The sequence below is a fragment of the Apium graveolens genome, chromosome 11 (assembly GCF_009905375.1).
Source record: "Apium graveolens cultivar Ventura chromosome 11, ASM990537v1, whole genome shotgun sequence".
Classification (NCBI taxonomy): domain Eukaryota; kingdom Viridiplantae; phylum Streptophyta; class Magnoliopsida; order Apiales; family Apiaceae; genus Apium; species Apium graveolens.
The window spans coordinates 162555861-162571030 of record NC_133657.1 but is presented as its reverse complement, the minus strand read 5'-3'; the positions used below and the strand labels follow the sequence as shown (position 1 = coordinate 162571030).

General features: G+C 32.4%; 1 protein-coding gene across 4 annotated transcripts; it reads left to right on the top strand.

The window, feature by feature from the left end:
• Positions 1-1892: 1892 nt before the first annotated feature.
• LOC141697122 (interactor of constitutive active ROPs 3-like) lies at positions 1893-7615 on the top strand. 4 transcript variants are annotated; one of them, XM_074501353.1, is made up of 5 exons: positions 1893-2089; positions 3097-3203; positions 4535-4835; positions 5459-7102; positions 7188-7615. In XM_074501353.1, the coding sequence occupies exons 2-4, from the start codon at positions 3184-3186 to the stop codon at positions 7085-7087; spliced, it is 1950 nt and encodes a 649-aa protein (XP_074357454.1). In that variant the 5' UTR covers positions 1893-2089; positions 3097-3183; the 3' UTR covers positions 7088-7102; positions 7188-7615. The 4 variants fall into 4 exon arrangements, with proteins under 4 accessions (XP_074357454.1, XP_074357455.1, XP_074357457.1 ...); XM_074501354.1 differs by lacking the exon at positions 1893-2089 and adding an exon at positions 2193-2353; XM_074501356.1 differs by lacking the exon at positions 1893-2089 and adding an exon at positions 2194-2348.
• Positions 7616-15170: the final 7555 nt, after the last annotated feature.

Here is a 15170-nt window from a genome sequence, read left to right as displayed (position 1 = left end):
AACACGGTCACATGCGTTGGGTGTTTGCAAAAGGAATGTGACAGCCTATTAAGCAGGATTTTGAGAACAAAGAAGCATTACCATTTTCATACAATTGTGAAGATATTCAAAGATGTTGGAATAGAGTAATGAAGTAGCATGGAGTTAGACTAGATATGTTTTTGTTTTATTATCTTGTCTTATTGTCATGTAAACTTGGTGATATATAAACCAAATGTAGCAAGTAGAACAATTAACTAAGCAAATATATTTTTCCAGAGAAACATATCAAGCTGTATTCTGTGAGTATTTCTCTGAAGTTTAGTTGTTCAAACTTGTAAGCAACTGTGATCTATTCAAAACTTCAGAGAGTTCTCAATTTGATATATATATATATATATATCAAATCCACCAGAAAGTTTTAAAGCCTTATGTTTTATTACTTAGTGTTTTAATTTCAACTATCTTTCCATTTCGCAATTTTGCAAATCAAACACTGTTATATGTATTAAGTTGGAATATTTTTAAAATCTTGAAAAGTAGCCAGAATTATATTCAACCCCCCACTTCTGTAATTCTTGTTGTATTGTAAGGGAATAACAGATCCCCTTTTATCAATAAACCTTCTGCAGAAACGATCAGTATCCACACAAAAAGCAGAATTCTCCTAGCCTTTCATACTTGCACGTCACAGTAAACTCTTTTCCATCCTTCTTTATAATTTTCTTTTTTCTTTTGAGAGGTTTTATGACATCTAACATGATTCTCACCCTCATGCATTCTCGCCAGATTAAAGTGTTGTTTTTAGCATCGTACTCCAGAAACTCGCCAAAGAAATTCCCCAGCTGTTCTCCCCACAGCCTCTGACATAAAACCCATTGGCAATTCATGTATCTGTATCCAAATGTTGACATACCACATCAGAATTTTTACAGGATCCTCATTAGCAGTCACAGGTGCCAGCACCATCATGGCATTATCAAACATCCAGGGGCCTCCTTTAGCTACCTATTGCATATATTCTTTGCGAAAAAACTGAAAAAGATAAATACCTTATTCCAATTCTTTAATGTTGATTCCCGTTGTAGGCTTCCAGACGTCCGCCATTCTTGTTTTCATAGCTCTTAGATTGATCGTTTTCTCGGTGAGAAACCTTCCTACTATGCATAGTTCATACCTATTTGTTACCTCCTCAACATCTTCATCAAACACAAAACTTTCATTTTCCTCTTCCTCTATATCAAGATTAGCCATCTGTGCATCGATGTCATGATATCTCGTCATGGGGAAAAGAAAGAAATAAACTCTTACAAATTCTAGTTTCTATACAATAAATTTGAATGTGAAGAGAAACTCAGAACCTCTCACACTGGACATGGAGAGGAAATATGCCACTGGTACTATTTACGATTCACGACTTGTTAATTTGATGGTGTGTCCTACACTTGTATGTATGTTCATCTGAATACAATCATGGGATCATGGGTTCATATTTATCTCGTGCTCTTATTTTACTTTTTATTATCATTTTTATTTTTATCACACACTGTTTTTGTCGTCGTACACTAAGACATGATATTTACAGAAATAGTCTTCTTACTCTTCACAATATTGTGACATGATCTGCTTCCATTTTCCCAACCGCATGGTTATTTTTGGTTTGATTCAATACTTTATAATAAAAAAATAATCATTCAATTTTCATGATTAACATTATATAAAAAAAATAAAATTATAATATACAATACTAATTGAATTTGCATGAAACTCTTTCTACGTTATATTCTGACTTGATGTTTATTTATTTGTACGATTCACTGTAAAAACATTTAAAAAATATGATTTTTGAACGCGTTGGTAGAAAAGTTTTGTATTGGGCCTTCAAAACTACAAGCCCTTGGTACAGTAACAATTCTAAACCAGATCGAACACCAGAAAGCTTGGCCTTGCCCCAATTTCTGGAAAACAATAAGACACAAGGTGTCTACTTTGGTTTTGTCATTTTTATGAAGCAATATAGAGAATCTTCCTCAAGACAACAGAGAGTCAGAGAGTGAGTTCTGTTAAAATAAACATCCTTTCGTCTCTTCCTAAGATTCTCTTCTCTTTGGTAAGAATATGTACTATTTTATTATTTCTGTAAATCTTACTTACTCCCTGTATCTATATCCTATATCTGTACCAGTAGTATTGGTTGTATTATCAGTGTGTGTGTGTGTGACTGTGTGTTGATATTACTCTCCATACTTTATCTTCTCCAAAACATAAATAAACTACAGCCCCCCCCCTTATCTTCTTTCTATAATCTATACATTTTCAATATACTATTTTGTTTAGGTTATGTTTCTTGGAAACAGCAAATACAAAATGTAAGGTCAGCAGTTGAGCTTGATATATCAAACTTTTTCAGCATTTTCATTTCTGCAAGATTTCTACTTTTTAAAAGCCTGTTTGATCAAACATCTCTTGCTCTTGTTTTCTAGGTACCCATTTTTGTGGTTCTTGAAAAAGCTTCAATCTTTGCAGATTTTGTAAATCTACTTGTTTTGCATTTAGTTTTAAATTCTTGATCTCTTACTGTTCAGTTTTGGAAGTTACTGAAAAATAACAGTACTTAAACAAGATGAGCCACCAGTCAAGTGGTTTTTAAAGAGCTGTCTTCTTTAAAAATTGCTCTTTTTTTAAAATTGTCAAAGACCCTAATGTGGATTTTCCCTAATTGGTGCAGAAATTTCGGGTTTTTTGAAATTACTAATTTACCTTTGAGTGATGAGCAAATTTACCAAAGGGTTGGATTTTGGTCTTTTTATACTCTAGTTTGTTTGAGGATAATATGGTATTTTTAACCATTTATTATCCTTTGATGTACTTGTTTTTTCTTATAAGCTCTCTCAGTCTTTGTGATTACAATCAATTATAGGTGCCATGGCATGCTTAAAGTGCTAATGTATTAATTTATGAATCAAAGTATGATGTAATATTGTTGGTGTATATATATTTTTGTGAAGAGAACCTGTTCCTGAAGCATTAACTTCAGTCATGTACATTTCATTTACATTGGATGCCTCATGTCTCTACCTTTATCTCATTTAGCTTGTGATTTCTGACTTTTCTCAGGAGCTGTGGGTCAGGTAGCATTGAAGTAGTTACAACAATCACATAAACACCCATATCATTGTTTATTGCAGGAAGGTAGTTAAAGATATGCAGACTCCCAAAACAAGGTAAGTTTGATAGTCATATCTTCTCCCTGTCTTTGGTTTTCGATAAAGTTGGTAGGTCAAATTTATAGAGTTTGTTTATTTTACACTCTGAGTTGCCATATGCAAGTGGAGTTGCTTATACTCTTTTATCACATCTAATGCCTCTTCCGCACGTGAAAAATTGAATGGTAGCATTATTACATAGGAGCTCATCAAGTTTTAGTCTGATCACAAGTATGTGTGACATAATTTTTTTATGGTTTATGCAGAAAGTTTTTTTTTCCCGACCTGCTTTACCAAATGGTTCTGTTTAATTTTGGAACTGAAAATTGTGCATCTTTTTAGACTTTCAGTTGTAAATAAGAGATGAAAGATATCTGTGACCATTTTTCATTTTTGAAAATCTGTTTTGATCAGAAAGATTCCTAGTTATTGTTGCTGTTTAAAGCATTAAACTAAGGTCTTGCGGTTATGTTATTTTTATGTTTTCTGTGCTGTGGTTGAATTAGTTTTCACCCAGCTTGGAGGAATAGTATGTCAACATGCGTGTCTTTGTGTGCTTTATAAAGAATTTGTCAACTCGTATTTCTGATTTTTATGGTAAATTGCAGATGCAATTTGGTAACCATTAGGTAAAATGTTTCTATAACTGAGAAAATTAAAAAGATCTTTCTTTACTTTAGAAGCTCATTATGTGCCAAATGTAGGTTAGAGCTGTTACATGTTTTTGATATATCATCTGTTTCAATGATTCTTGAAAAAATAGACAAAGTTCAACTTTTGAAGTGCAAATGCACAAGGAATGGCAGTTGCATTATATATGGGCTATTTTTATCATACTTGTTGCATTCTGTTTAGGGTTCAGGAACCGTGATTAGATGGTAACCCCCCCCCCCTGTTATTATGGTTTTGATACAAGAATTTATAAATCATTCGTACGTTTACTCAATTCAATTGCCTTGCATTGACATTTTCATTTTTTCTTTTCTAAATTTACGTTACACTTTCTGCCTATAAGCATTCCAAATATCGCACTGTCATAAGCTGGTCTAATTTTCTATCATATTTTGAGACTTGTGTTATGATATTTTTGATGGGTCCTCATTATCTTCTGCTTAATTTTTTGAACCTTTGCAAATGATGTACCAATTGATGACTCTAGTAGTAGTGGACCTTATATGATATGATGTGAAGGAGAAATGTATTACCCCATTTGCAGCTTCTCTGGTGCAGATATGAATTGATGCTTAATGTGGCTGCTTAATGCCATGATTAAGCATTTATGTTTATGATATAACTGTATTTGTATGCTAGATCAGCCATTGTCTCTCATTTGACTTGTCTGGTTGCAGAAAAAGTTCTTCTGAGGTGGCTCAAGAAAATTCTCCGCAATCTAGTCTTCCAGAAGTATTTCGGAGGCTCTCTGCTCCGAGTGAGTCATCAGAAGTTCCCCACAAGATATCTCCACGATCTGCATCCAAGGTGCCTCACAAGATTTCTGGTCCTGAAAAGATCACTCCGCGAGTTGCACGTCTACTAAAGACAACTGGATTAGAATCTGATGCTGCATCTTCTTTAAACCATTTAAAGACACCAAAAGACAAAAGCCCTAAAGTTATTGACCGCAAGTCACCTAGAAGTCCAGTGCCTGAGGTAATCATTATATAACAGAGCCACCAAACCTGCAGTTGTTTATAATATAGGCTACATTGCTCTTTTTTTTCAATCTTGTATCTATGTTGATGATTCTCATGCATTTAGCACTTGTGTTTGCTTGGAAGGTTGAAACAGGGTTGTAAGTAAGTTCTAATTCTATGATGTTCTCAATTTTGAGTGACATAGGAGAAATGCATTCCTATTTCCTTCTATCTAAAAAAAGACGATACTCTCGAGACTAGAAGAAATTTGGAACTGAAGGTCTTTTTAAAAAATATTGGTCATTGAATGAAAATGTCTCCTCTTCCAGAAAAATTGTTTTATATGTACAAGTAAAAGTTTTTCTGCAAATAAATACTTCTATAAACTCGTCATTTGGGCAATTTGAAAATCCTGTTATTTCTCTTTTCAGCTCTTGCTTTTAGATCCATAGGGCGATACATGTTTAAATTATTAATGTGGTTCTATTGTATTTGTTTTCTGCGAAGCCTCTTAAAAGGACAAAATGATCTATCCTCTGGTCATTCCACCAAAAGTCTAATAATGTTGTTATTTGTCGCAGAAAACTAATCTAATGCATGTCATTATCATTTCTAACCCTTTTTTGTTGCATGCGCTAGGGAAAACACCCAAGAAAGGTTGCAGATTTGGAATCTCATATTTCACAACTTCAGGATGATTTAAAGAAAGTAAAGGATCAACTAAGCTTGTCCGACTCATGGAAGCAGCAAGCCGAGCGAGATGCAGAGGAGTCAAAGGAGAAGTTCCTGGCTATGTCCCTAAAGCTAGAGGAGTCCCAGCAATTATTATCTCAGTCTTGTTCTGATGAGCCCCAATCTATTGAATTTGAAAAGATCACTAACGAGAAAGACAAAACATTTCAGTTTGAGCTCGACGCTTCTGAAACATTACCCTCAAACAGTTCCGCTGAATTGGCTTCTGCACTGGATGAGATTAGGCAACTTAAGCTTCAGCTTGAGACGGTAACTGATTTAGAGGCTAGACAGACCAAGCAAGCAGAACTAGCATCTGCTGAGCTACATAGCTTGAAAGAAAACCTAGAAGAAACCCGTCTGCTTGCAGATGAAATGAAAAACCAGCTAAAAGATTGCAAAGATTCTGAAGTTCAGGCCCAGGCCCTTGTTAGTCAAACTCTTTTGCAACTCGAAACAGCTAAACTTGCAGTAGAGACCCTTGGATCAGATAACAGTAAAGCGAAGGAAGCATACAATGCCATTGCTTCAGAGTTGGACCAGACGAAGGCACGTGTGATTTTTCTGGAAGAGCTTGTCACCAAACTTACGAAAGAAAAAGACACCATTTCCGGCAAAGATTCTCAGTATTTGGCTGGTGAGAAGGCCATCAAATATGAAACTAAAGAAAATGAAGAAAGGGAGAAATCTATTAAAGCAGAGCTTGAATGTGTAACTTCAGAAGTTGAACATCTAAGGTCTGCTTTAGAAACCACAGAGCTTAGGTACCATGAAGAACAAATCCAAAACACTTTGCAGATTGCAAGTGCTTATGAGTTGGTGGAGAAGATAAAGTCCACATCAAGCCGAAGGGAGGATGAGCTGGAGGCGGAACTAAAGAAATCAAAAGCAGATATTCAAGAGCTACGAGCAAACTTGATGGATAAGGAAACAGAGTTGCAAGGCATTTGTGAAGAGAATGAAGTTATGAAGACGAGGTTGGAGACAACTCTCATAGGCAGCAGAGAGAATCAATTGGAAAAGGAGCTGCAGAGTAAAAAGGTAGATGCTGAAAGAATGAAGTCTAATTTAATAGAAAAGGATATGGATATGCATGCCATCATAGAGGAAAATGAAATGCTCAAGTTGGGAAGCAAGGAAATGGAATTCAACCTGGGTAATGTTGGTGATGAATCTTTTACCGAGCTAGATGCTGCAAGGGCAGCTGAGCGTGACACTCTTATGAAGCTTGGTTACGCAACAGGGGAGGCAGATAAGAGTCATAGGAGGGCTGCACAAATGACTGAGCAGTTGGAAGCAGCACGGTTTACAAATTCTGAATTGGAGGCCGAATTGAGAAGGGTAAAGGTGCAGTCTGACCAGTGGAGGAAAGCAGCAGAGGCTGCTGCATCTATGCTTTCAACAGGGAAAGTCGAAAGAACAGGATCTCTGGACAGCTCACGTTATCCCGAGGACATGGATGATGATTTTCTTAAGAAAAAAAATGGAAACATGCTCAAGAAGATCGGGGTTTTGTGGAAGAAACCGCAAAAATAAAAGAATCCGTTTCAGGTGAGTTATCTGTTATATTTTCTCTTTGCGTACAGTTTCTGCAGCAGTGTGTATTGTATCACATCTATATTTCTTTCCTGAGCAGGCAATCTGGGAAGGCAACAAAAGAATCTTCAGAGATTAGATCTTTATGGCACACAAACTTTCCAGTAGCAGTTCCCGGGTGCTTATGTAGTATGTAATTGGTGATTATAACACTTCTCTTTATTTTGTTTAAGACTCCAGAAAACAGAACTTAGCAATCTTGCTGCATTAACATGGTAGTATTTGTTATCAACGAGTTGTCAGAGTAATTCTTACAACAGGTGTTGGTTAATGTCATCATTGTAATTTTTGTTGCGTAGTGGTTTGAACCCCTGAATTATAAAGTTAAGTCTGCATAATTGGGGACCTTCACGTAAACTTCTGATGCAAGAGTCTTGTGCATGGTGCATCGGTTAAGTTCTTTTATATTGTAATGTTTGTAAGTTTTTCGTCCCAGGAAGTGTCAGCGTGCACCTATTTTATCCAGAAGTTTGTTTGTTGTAGTGATTTTGCCCACACTCAAGTGTATCGACCAGATAGTTTTGAATTTTGGCTATAGGTTTGAATGTGACCACTAAACACTGAAATGCTGGTGAACAGTAGAAATATGGTTAGTAGGAAGATCACAAGTTCAATGCATATTTATTTGAGCAAGAGCAGATGTAAGTATATTATACATTTATAATTAGTTTGTGTATTGGAAAAGATATCACTTCATTGAAGTAAGTCACTGTAAGTAATAAAATTAGTTTTTAATGCTGCTTAATTTAGCCGGATTTATTTTTTGCCGGTAATTTTCTATCAATGTTCGAGATGAACATAAACTAATATTCTCGCTCATCTCGAAAATTTACGAGAACAAATAATAATTTGAAAGGCTATAATCCATATTTGTTAAAAAAAAGTTGGTAACTCCAAGAATTGTTATATTTTTAGTACAAAAGAAAAAAATTAGGTGTTAAATTATTAAATGAATACCAATTTTATGCTACTATAACTATATTAAAGCTAATTGTTAGGTAAAAAGTCTAGGTGGCAACATGATTTAGATATTAGTTAAAAAATATACCGCTCCAACCATTAGACTTGTTAAGAATAGGGCATGGAAGCACAACCATTAGACTTGTTAAGAATAGGGCATGGAAGCTTTCTGCTCTGAGTATTAGAGGATAGTTTTGACTGCCTCTAACCATTAGCTAAAACATCCACGTCAGATTTTGTGCCTTATTTAAAACACATTAATATATACATATATTTATATTACACTTAATATATATATATCAAAATATATTAAAATTCTTATTTTATATTTAATATTTTAAACTTTATTATATTTATTTTAATATACAATGCATATTTTTATGAATACAAATAGAAATAATTTAATATAATATAATTATATATTTTATAATATATATATAAGTAATATTTATTAATTATGTTTGATTATATTTAAATATGTTATTATATTTCAATTGAAATAATATTAAATTGCTATTTTATTTAATATATTTTCATTAAATATATTATTTATATTTTCACTTGTATTTAACTAAATATATACTAAAATTATTTTAACATATAAAATTTTTATATATATATATACATAATAAAAAAATAATTTTATTGAAAATAGCTAACCATTATACCTAGTATCACTGGAGTAAAACCTCAGATTCAACAAATTTTTAGATAATGATCATTTAGCTAACCATTTTAGTTATTAACATTGGAGATGCTTTTAGAGAATATGTGCCAAACGTGACTATAAATGTGCTGATTATATCCATCCATCTTCAATCATTAGATTTTGTTCCATAAAAATGACTTTGGTTAATAGAGAGTCGTATAATCTTTATTAAATTTGGTGAGTTTAATAGAATAGTACAAATTTGTTATATGAAACCACTAAAAATTAATTCCACCTATAAAATATAAAAGTAGATATTCGTTTTACCTAATAAATTGATATTGAATAAGAAACCATGTGAGCAAACAAACATAAACAATCAATGTGCTAAGCTGCACTAACAGGTTACTTTGTAAATACTCATGCAAATATTTTATTTTCAATTGAAATTTATAAATATTTGAGTAAATATTTCTATTTTTGATTAAAATAAACAAAAAGTATGTTGCCCAAATTTAATGAAACAGATATATAACAATTTTCACAAATATATATTTCGGAAAGATAATCTTGAATGAAACTTGTTTTAGTATTGATGGAAAAATTAAAAGATCGGGGCTATACAGTCGACAGTAGACACTATATGCATGATGCATTGCAAGCTGCAGGCCTATGGTAACAATAGTGTTAATACCCGTTCGTGTCTTATTAATTTTCTCGTGTCTCGAATGTTCATAACTTAAGATAAATTATTAATTTACGCCTAATTTGTAAGAGTAGATATAGTCATGAATGATTTTATTTGATTTATATTTACGAGTATTTTAATATGATAAAATTCTTATAATTTATAGTAATATGAAATTAAATATATTAAATATTAAAATGTGTATTGACAAACATGATAAAGACAAGTGGGAAAAGTATTAAAGGACGGAGGGAGTAAGTAGAACTTGATATACGTACACATACGGTCTGGGTCAGTTCTGACAAGGAATGTCACGCCAGAATCTAATGTTGGGATATGGTCGGGAAATATGTCCCGGAATTGGAGCCCCTTGCATGCATGCTTTTCTCTAGAATTTCAATGCCCCCTCTTCCATTCACCCTTTCATACATCAGTACAAAAATAGACTCCACTTATTGATCAATTAATTATTGCCTAAAATCATGGTTGTAAAAATCGGTAATCGGTACTAATCGGTTTCGGTTTAGGTACCGATTAGGGATTAATCGGTAAATTGGTGATTAATCGGAGCGATTAATTGGAATAAAAATCGGATATATGTAAATATTTTGATAATATTTAATATATTTGCCTTATTTATTATAAAATATATAATTCAAAAGTAATTTATAAATATTAATCGTATTTTAAAAAATAGATCGTCCAAATATTTTTTAAGGATTAATCGGGATTAATCGGGAAATTTTTTAAAAATCGGGGATTTTTACAACACTGCCTAAAATACTATTACGTCTATTCAATCTATATATAGGCCGGGACTGGATTCGGCACATATTTTAATATTCTTTTAAAGTATAATTTTATATATTATTTTTTCTTTAAACAAATTTAATATTTAAAGTTTATACAAAAATTAAATCTTAAAAATAAATTATAAAAATATAATTTATATTTATCTTAAAATACAGATTGAGTATTAAAAAACTGTATAAAATTAAACGAGACGCAATAACTCACTAGCATGATATTTTGGAAAAACAGGGATTTCCCGTAGCATGTGAGTACGAAATGTCGATATCTAGCTAGCATCAGGAATGTATAAATAAACCGAGTCCATATATTCCACATACAACAACTACTTTGTCCTTTGCTAGATAACTCCTTAATGTGCTTTACTAAGTATTTTAATTTTTAAAAATAGCTTTTTACGAGTTGTTCAAACACACCATGTAACTAAATTTTTTGGTAGTGACAAAATCTTATGTTGCGAATTAATAAGGATAATTTATTAATCAAACTACAATATGTGTAATATAAATTTTGAGATCAAAAGATAATTAATCAATTATATCATTACTATTTATTAAAACAATTATAAGAGATAGAGTAAGAAGTTCACATGTTTTTGTCATCAATTATTAAAATTGTTAAGGTCTATTAAAACTTCTCAAATCACTTTCAGTTTTTATTTTTAGACAAAAATGATGAGATATGTCAATCAATTACTGATTATTATCATATACTATAAAATAGATTTAGCGTGTGTATACTATCTTATATAAATATTAAATAGTAATGTAATTTGTTAACATTTTTAAAATTTAATTAGAGATTGTTACAAGATATTGTTTCAAATTAAACATCCTTGGCTTAAAACAAAAGCAAAAGATGAACACTCTGCCTACTATGAATAGAAGTGAGTAATCATCCCAAATTGTGCCAAATGAAAAATTGCCGTTGATGAACAGGAGACGAGAATGGGTGACATGAGGAATTTTGAATCAATCAATTTCTTCTTCAGACTTGCACCACAACAGAATTTCTTCTTCTACTAACCAAACACAATCTCTACATTATTGTTACCCTATTTAAATTCCTTTTCTGTGTATACGTACATATGTTTATTCGATCATTGTTTATTGTTGATTCGCTTACTATACTTATGTTTATGAATCATTACTTATCTATACATATTTGTACACATATACAAATCGGGGGTCTTTTAAGAAAACAACATCTTCATTCTTTGAAATGAAGGTAAGACTGTTGCGTTAGACACTATTATTGGATACCATTGATTGATTTAACATTTTTAATTCCAATAAAATGTTGTCCGCTCTTGAAATGGGTGTTTGTTGGCAAACCTCTTTTACTAAAACCAAGTAGAGAAATACTTCACTGGAAGTCCAAAAAATAAAGCATCATCGCAAAGTTATTTGACAACATAATACAACGTGTTTAAGTCAACATAACTTATTATGATCTATACTTCGCTAAATGTATATACATATAACCAAAATCTCCACCGATAAGAATTATATTTACATGTTTGCATATCGGGCAGATTCCAATATCCAGTAAATTTTGACCGAAATCCTTGATATTTTTAAAATTTTGTAAAAACACTAGTTTATTAAACCGCGTTTGGCAGTGGCCTTTTAAAATAATATTATGACTTTTTTTATATTTTTATCTCATCTTGGTCTTTTAAAAATTATGAATGATAAATAAATTCAATAGATCAAAAAGTTATCATAAAATTATTAGAAACTATATTACGCATTAGTGGATGTAATTTTTTTTTTTTTTAATAATATAAAATTTTGAGAAAGTTACAAAGATAGATTGAAACGATACGAGAGTCACCATGTACTCGTCTTCTCTCAACGTACTCGTCTTCTCATTTGCGTAAGTATATAATAATATGATTATATAATGATTTAATTTTTTTTTGAGAAAATATATTTATAGATACTTGTCCTTATAGTATTTTATAGGGAAAAAAATTAAAAGAAAAAAATTTAGGAAAATATAATATATTAAGTTGATTTTGGGAAAAAGGGGAGAAATAATATTTAAAAAGAAATTTAGGAAAATATTAAGATAGTAAGTTTTTTTTTAAATAGAAAGTGGAAATTTTAGAAGAATATTATTATGATAAGTTGACAAAAATTTTAATAGAAGATTTTGTGGAAACTTTAGGAGAATATTACGAATGTTGATAAAATATTTAAGAGAATATATGGTAATTGCAGTTTTTTTAATGGAAGATTTTGTAAAAAAATTAGGAGAATATTACGAATGTTGATAAAATATTTAGGAGAATATATGGTAATTGCAGTTTTTGATATTTATTAACTTAAAAAGATGAGAAAATTAGAAAAATAGAATGAGACGTTCTGAGATACGCCACCTAAACGCTCTCGTCTTTTTCTTTATATAAGTATATTGATGATTGATTGATTTTCAAATACATTTTAATAACTTATAATAAAAAATGGTGAAATTGTAATCTGATAACTACGCTTACTAGTTTTACAACCCGTGCTATGCACGAGTCTTTATTAATATTTTTATATTATTTAAAATTATAATAAAAAAAATTTGGATTATTACCTTATTACTATATTTATAAATAATAATATAATTATTTGTTGTTGGCGGGATTCGTACCTGAATCTTAGGCAGTGTATAAATAATAATATAAATATTTTTTGTTGGCGGGATTCGAACCTGGGAGTTTTAGTATTGTATAAATAATAATAATAATATAAATATTTACTTTTGGCGGGGTTCGAACCTGTGAGTTAGGATAATGTATATTCTTTTAGTATTTGAATTTAATGGTCCTGATTGTTAAATGACATTTATATCCACTTAGAACGCTTTATAAAGGCTCGAATTTGTGTTTTGTACTCAAGTTGTTTGTGTATTTGATGTGTTTTGTAGTGTTTTGCATTTCAGGGTATAGATGAAGGAAGGCGGAGATTAGCATTGTTTTGGTGCTAAATTGGTGTTAGAAATGTGTCTTGGATGATTGCTTGTTGATCGCCATCAAAAACCAGCCAATAAAACAGAAGTCAGAATTTTTTCCAGAAGCTTAGCGCGTCCGCGCTGTGTTAGCGCGCGCCCGCACCGGTTGGACAGAAGTACAGCGCGCTCGCGCTGGGATAGCGCGCATCCGCCCTAGTTCGATTCTGCAGTTTCCTGATTCTTGTATGATTTTGACTGTTGCAGGCCCAGGATGATTCTACAGCCTATATAAAGCCTAAATAAGACGTTTTAAAGGATGTGATACACATGAGAGACACAACAAGGAGCAAGGAGAAGACGTAAGGAGACCGTATAACACAATTCAACGAAGGCGAAAAGGATCTAGTTTATTCTTGTGATTCTTTGTTTAAGTTGTAATCTTGGATGCTAGTTTTCTTATTTGTTGAACCTTATACTCTTGTGATCGTACTCTTGTTTATTATTCAGTTTTATACGATCTAGTTTATTATACCATGCTTTTATCGGAACACACGGTGATGATGAGTTCGGTTATGAAATAATCGTTATCGTGGGGTTCTAACGGATTTACTTATTGATTTCAATAGTTAATTTGTTTTAATATCTTAGTGTGTGGTGATTGTATGATATCCTAGTTTTGGTTGTGCTTATTCGTCTTATGAGCTTCGCGAACTTATAAGATAGCGTGTTAATCTCTATTGAAGCGACAGTGAATATACAGGTTTAGAACTTGTCATGCTAGCATAGGTTCATGTATTTGTCACGCATGATTCGTAGGTAATTTTAACCATCTTACCTGTCCTATGTAATCACGGTAGATAACTTACGCATTAAACCTTTATGTTGTCAAATTCTATAGACATATAGGGTCTCAACATATTTGGTGTCTATTCAGCTTCTATTTCTTTTGTGGATGTCTGGTAGTAGGGTATTCGTACAACGAAAGTTGGCATTTGCTAGCTTCGTGTTATCTGATTAATGTCATCAACATTGCATGCTAAGGTTAAGAACAATGACTTTAAATGAAGTAGTAATGAAGTTGGAATCCCATGTTTGTCTCATGTAAGTAATTCAACCCTCTTATTCTCTTAGTTAAAGTTAGTTAGTTTAATTTATTAGTTATAATCAAAACCCAATTTGTTATTTGTCTTAGCATTGAACGATAGTCATATCATTGTTGCATAAGTGCATAGATTGAAGTTAACCTAAACCAGTCTCCGTGGGAACGAATTAGAAATAATTCTATATTACTTGTGAACGCGTATACTTGCGTGTAAATTAGCGCGTGTTTTCATCCTAACAAGTTTTTAGCACCGCTGTCGGGGACTCGGTGTTAATTTTTAGTTTATGTGCTTGACATCAGTGATCGTTAAAGTTCACTGACTCAGATATTTTACTTACTTGTTTGCTTGTTGCTTTTTCAGGTACTCTAGAGAGCGTTTATGCTAACGCGTTCTCGATCTCGAAAGAGAATACTAGATAAAGCGGATGAAGTAGTTCAAGAAGTTTTTGTTGAGGAGAAAGTTGAAGAAGAAGCTCTTATTGCAATGGGAGAACCAGAAGCGAATTCGAAGGCTTTGATGGATTACTCTCAACCGAAGATCAATGATATTCAGTCTAGCATTGTCAGACCAGCCATCGCGGCTAACACTTTTGAAATCAAGGCTAGCACGATTCAGAAGGTGCAGAACTCAGTCCAATTTGGGGGTTCTCCAACGGAAGATCCCAACATGCATATTAGAGATTTTATCGAGATCTGCGACACCTTCAAATTCAACGTGTCTGAAGATGTTATAAATCTAAGGCTTTTCCCATTCTCTCTGAGGGATAAAGCTAAGTCTCGCTTGCATTCTCTACCACCAGGCTTTATCACCAAATGGGAAGATCTTGCTCAAAAGTTTCTTACTAAATTCTTCCCTATGAAAAAGACAGCT

Excerpts from the sequence above, each read along its gene's own strand:
- LOC141697122 (XM_074501353.1), top strand. The coding sequence starts at position 3,184 with ATGCAGACTCCCAAAACAAG. Across the intron at positions 3,204-4,534 it reads ATGCAGACTCCCAAAACAAG|AAAAAGTTCTTCTGAGGTGG; the intron begins GTAAGTTTGATA and ends GTCTGGTTGCAG. Across the intron at positions 4,836-5,458 it reads CTAGAAGTCCAGTGCCTGAG|GGAAAACACCCAAGAAAGGT; the intron begins GTAATCATTATA and ends TGCATGCGCTAG.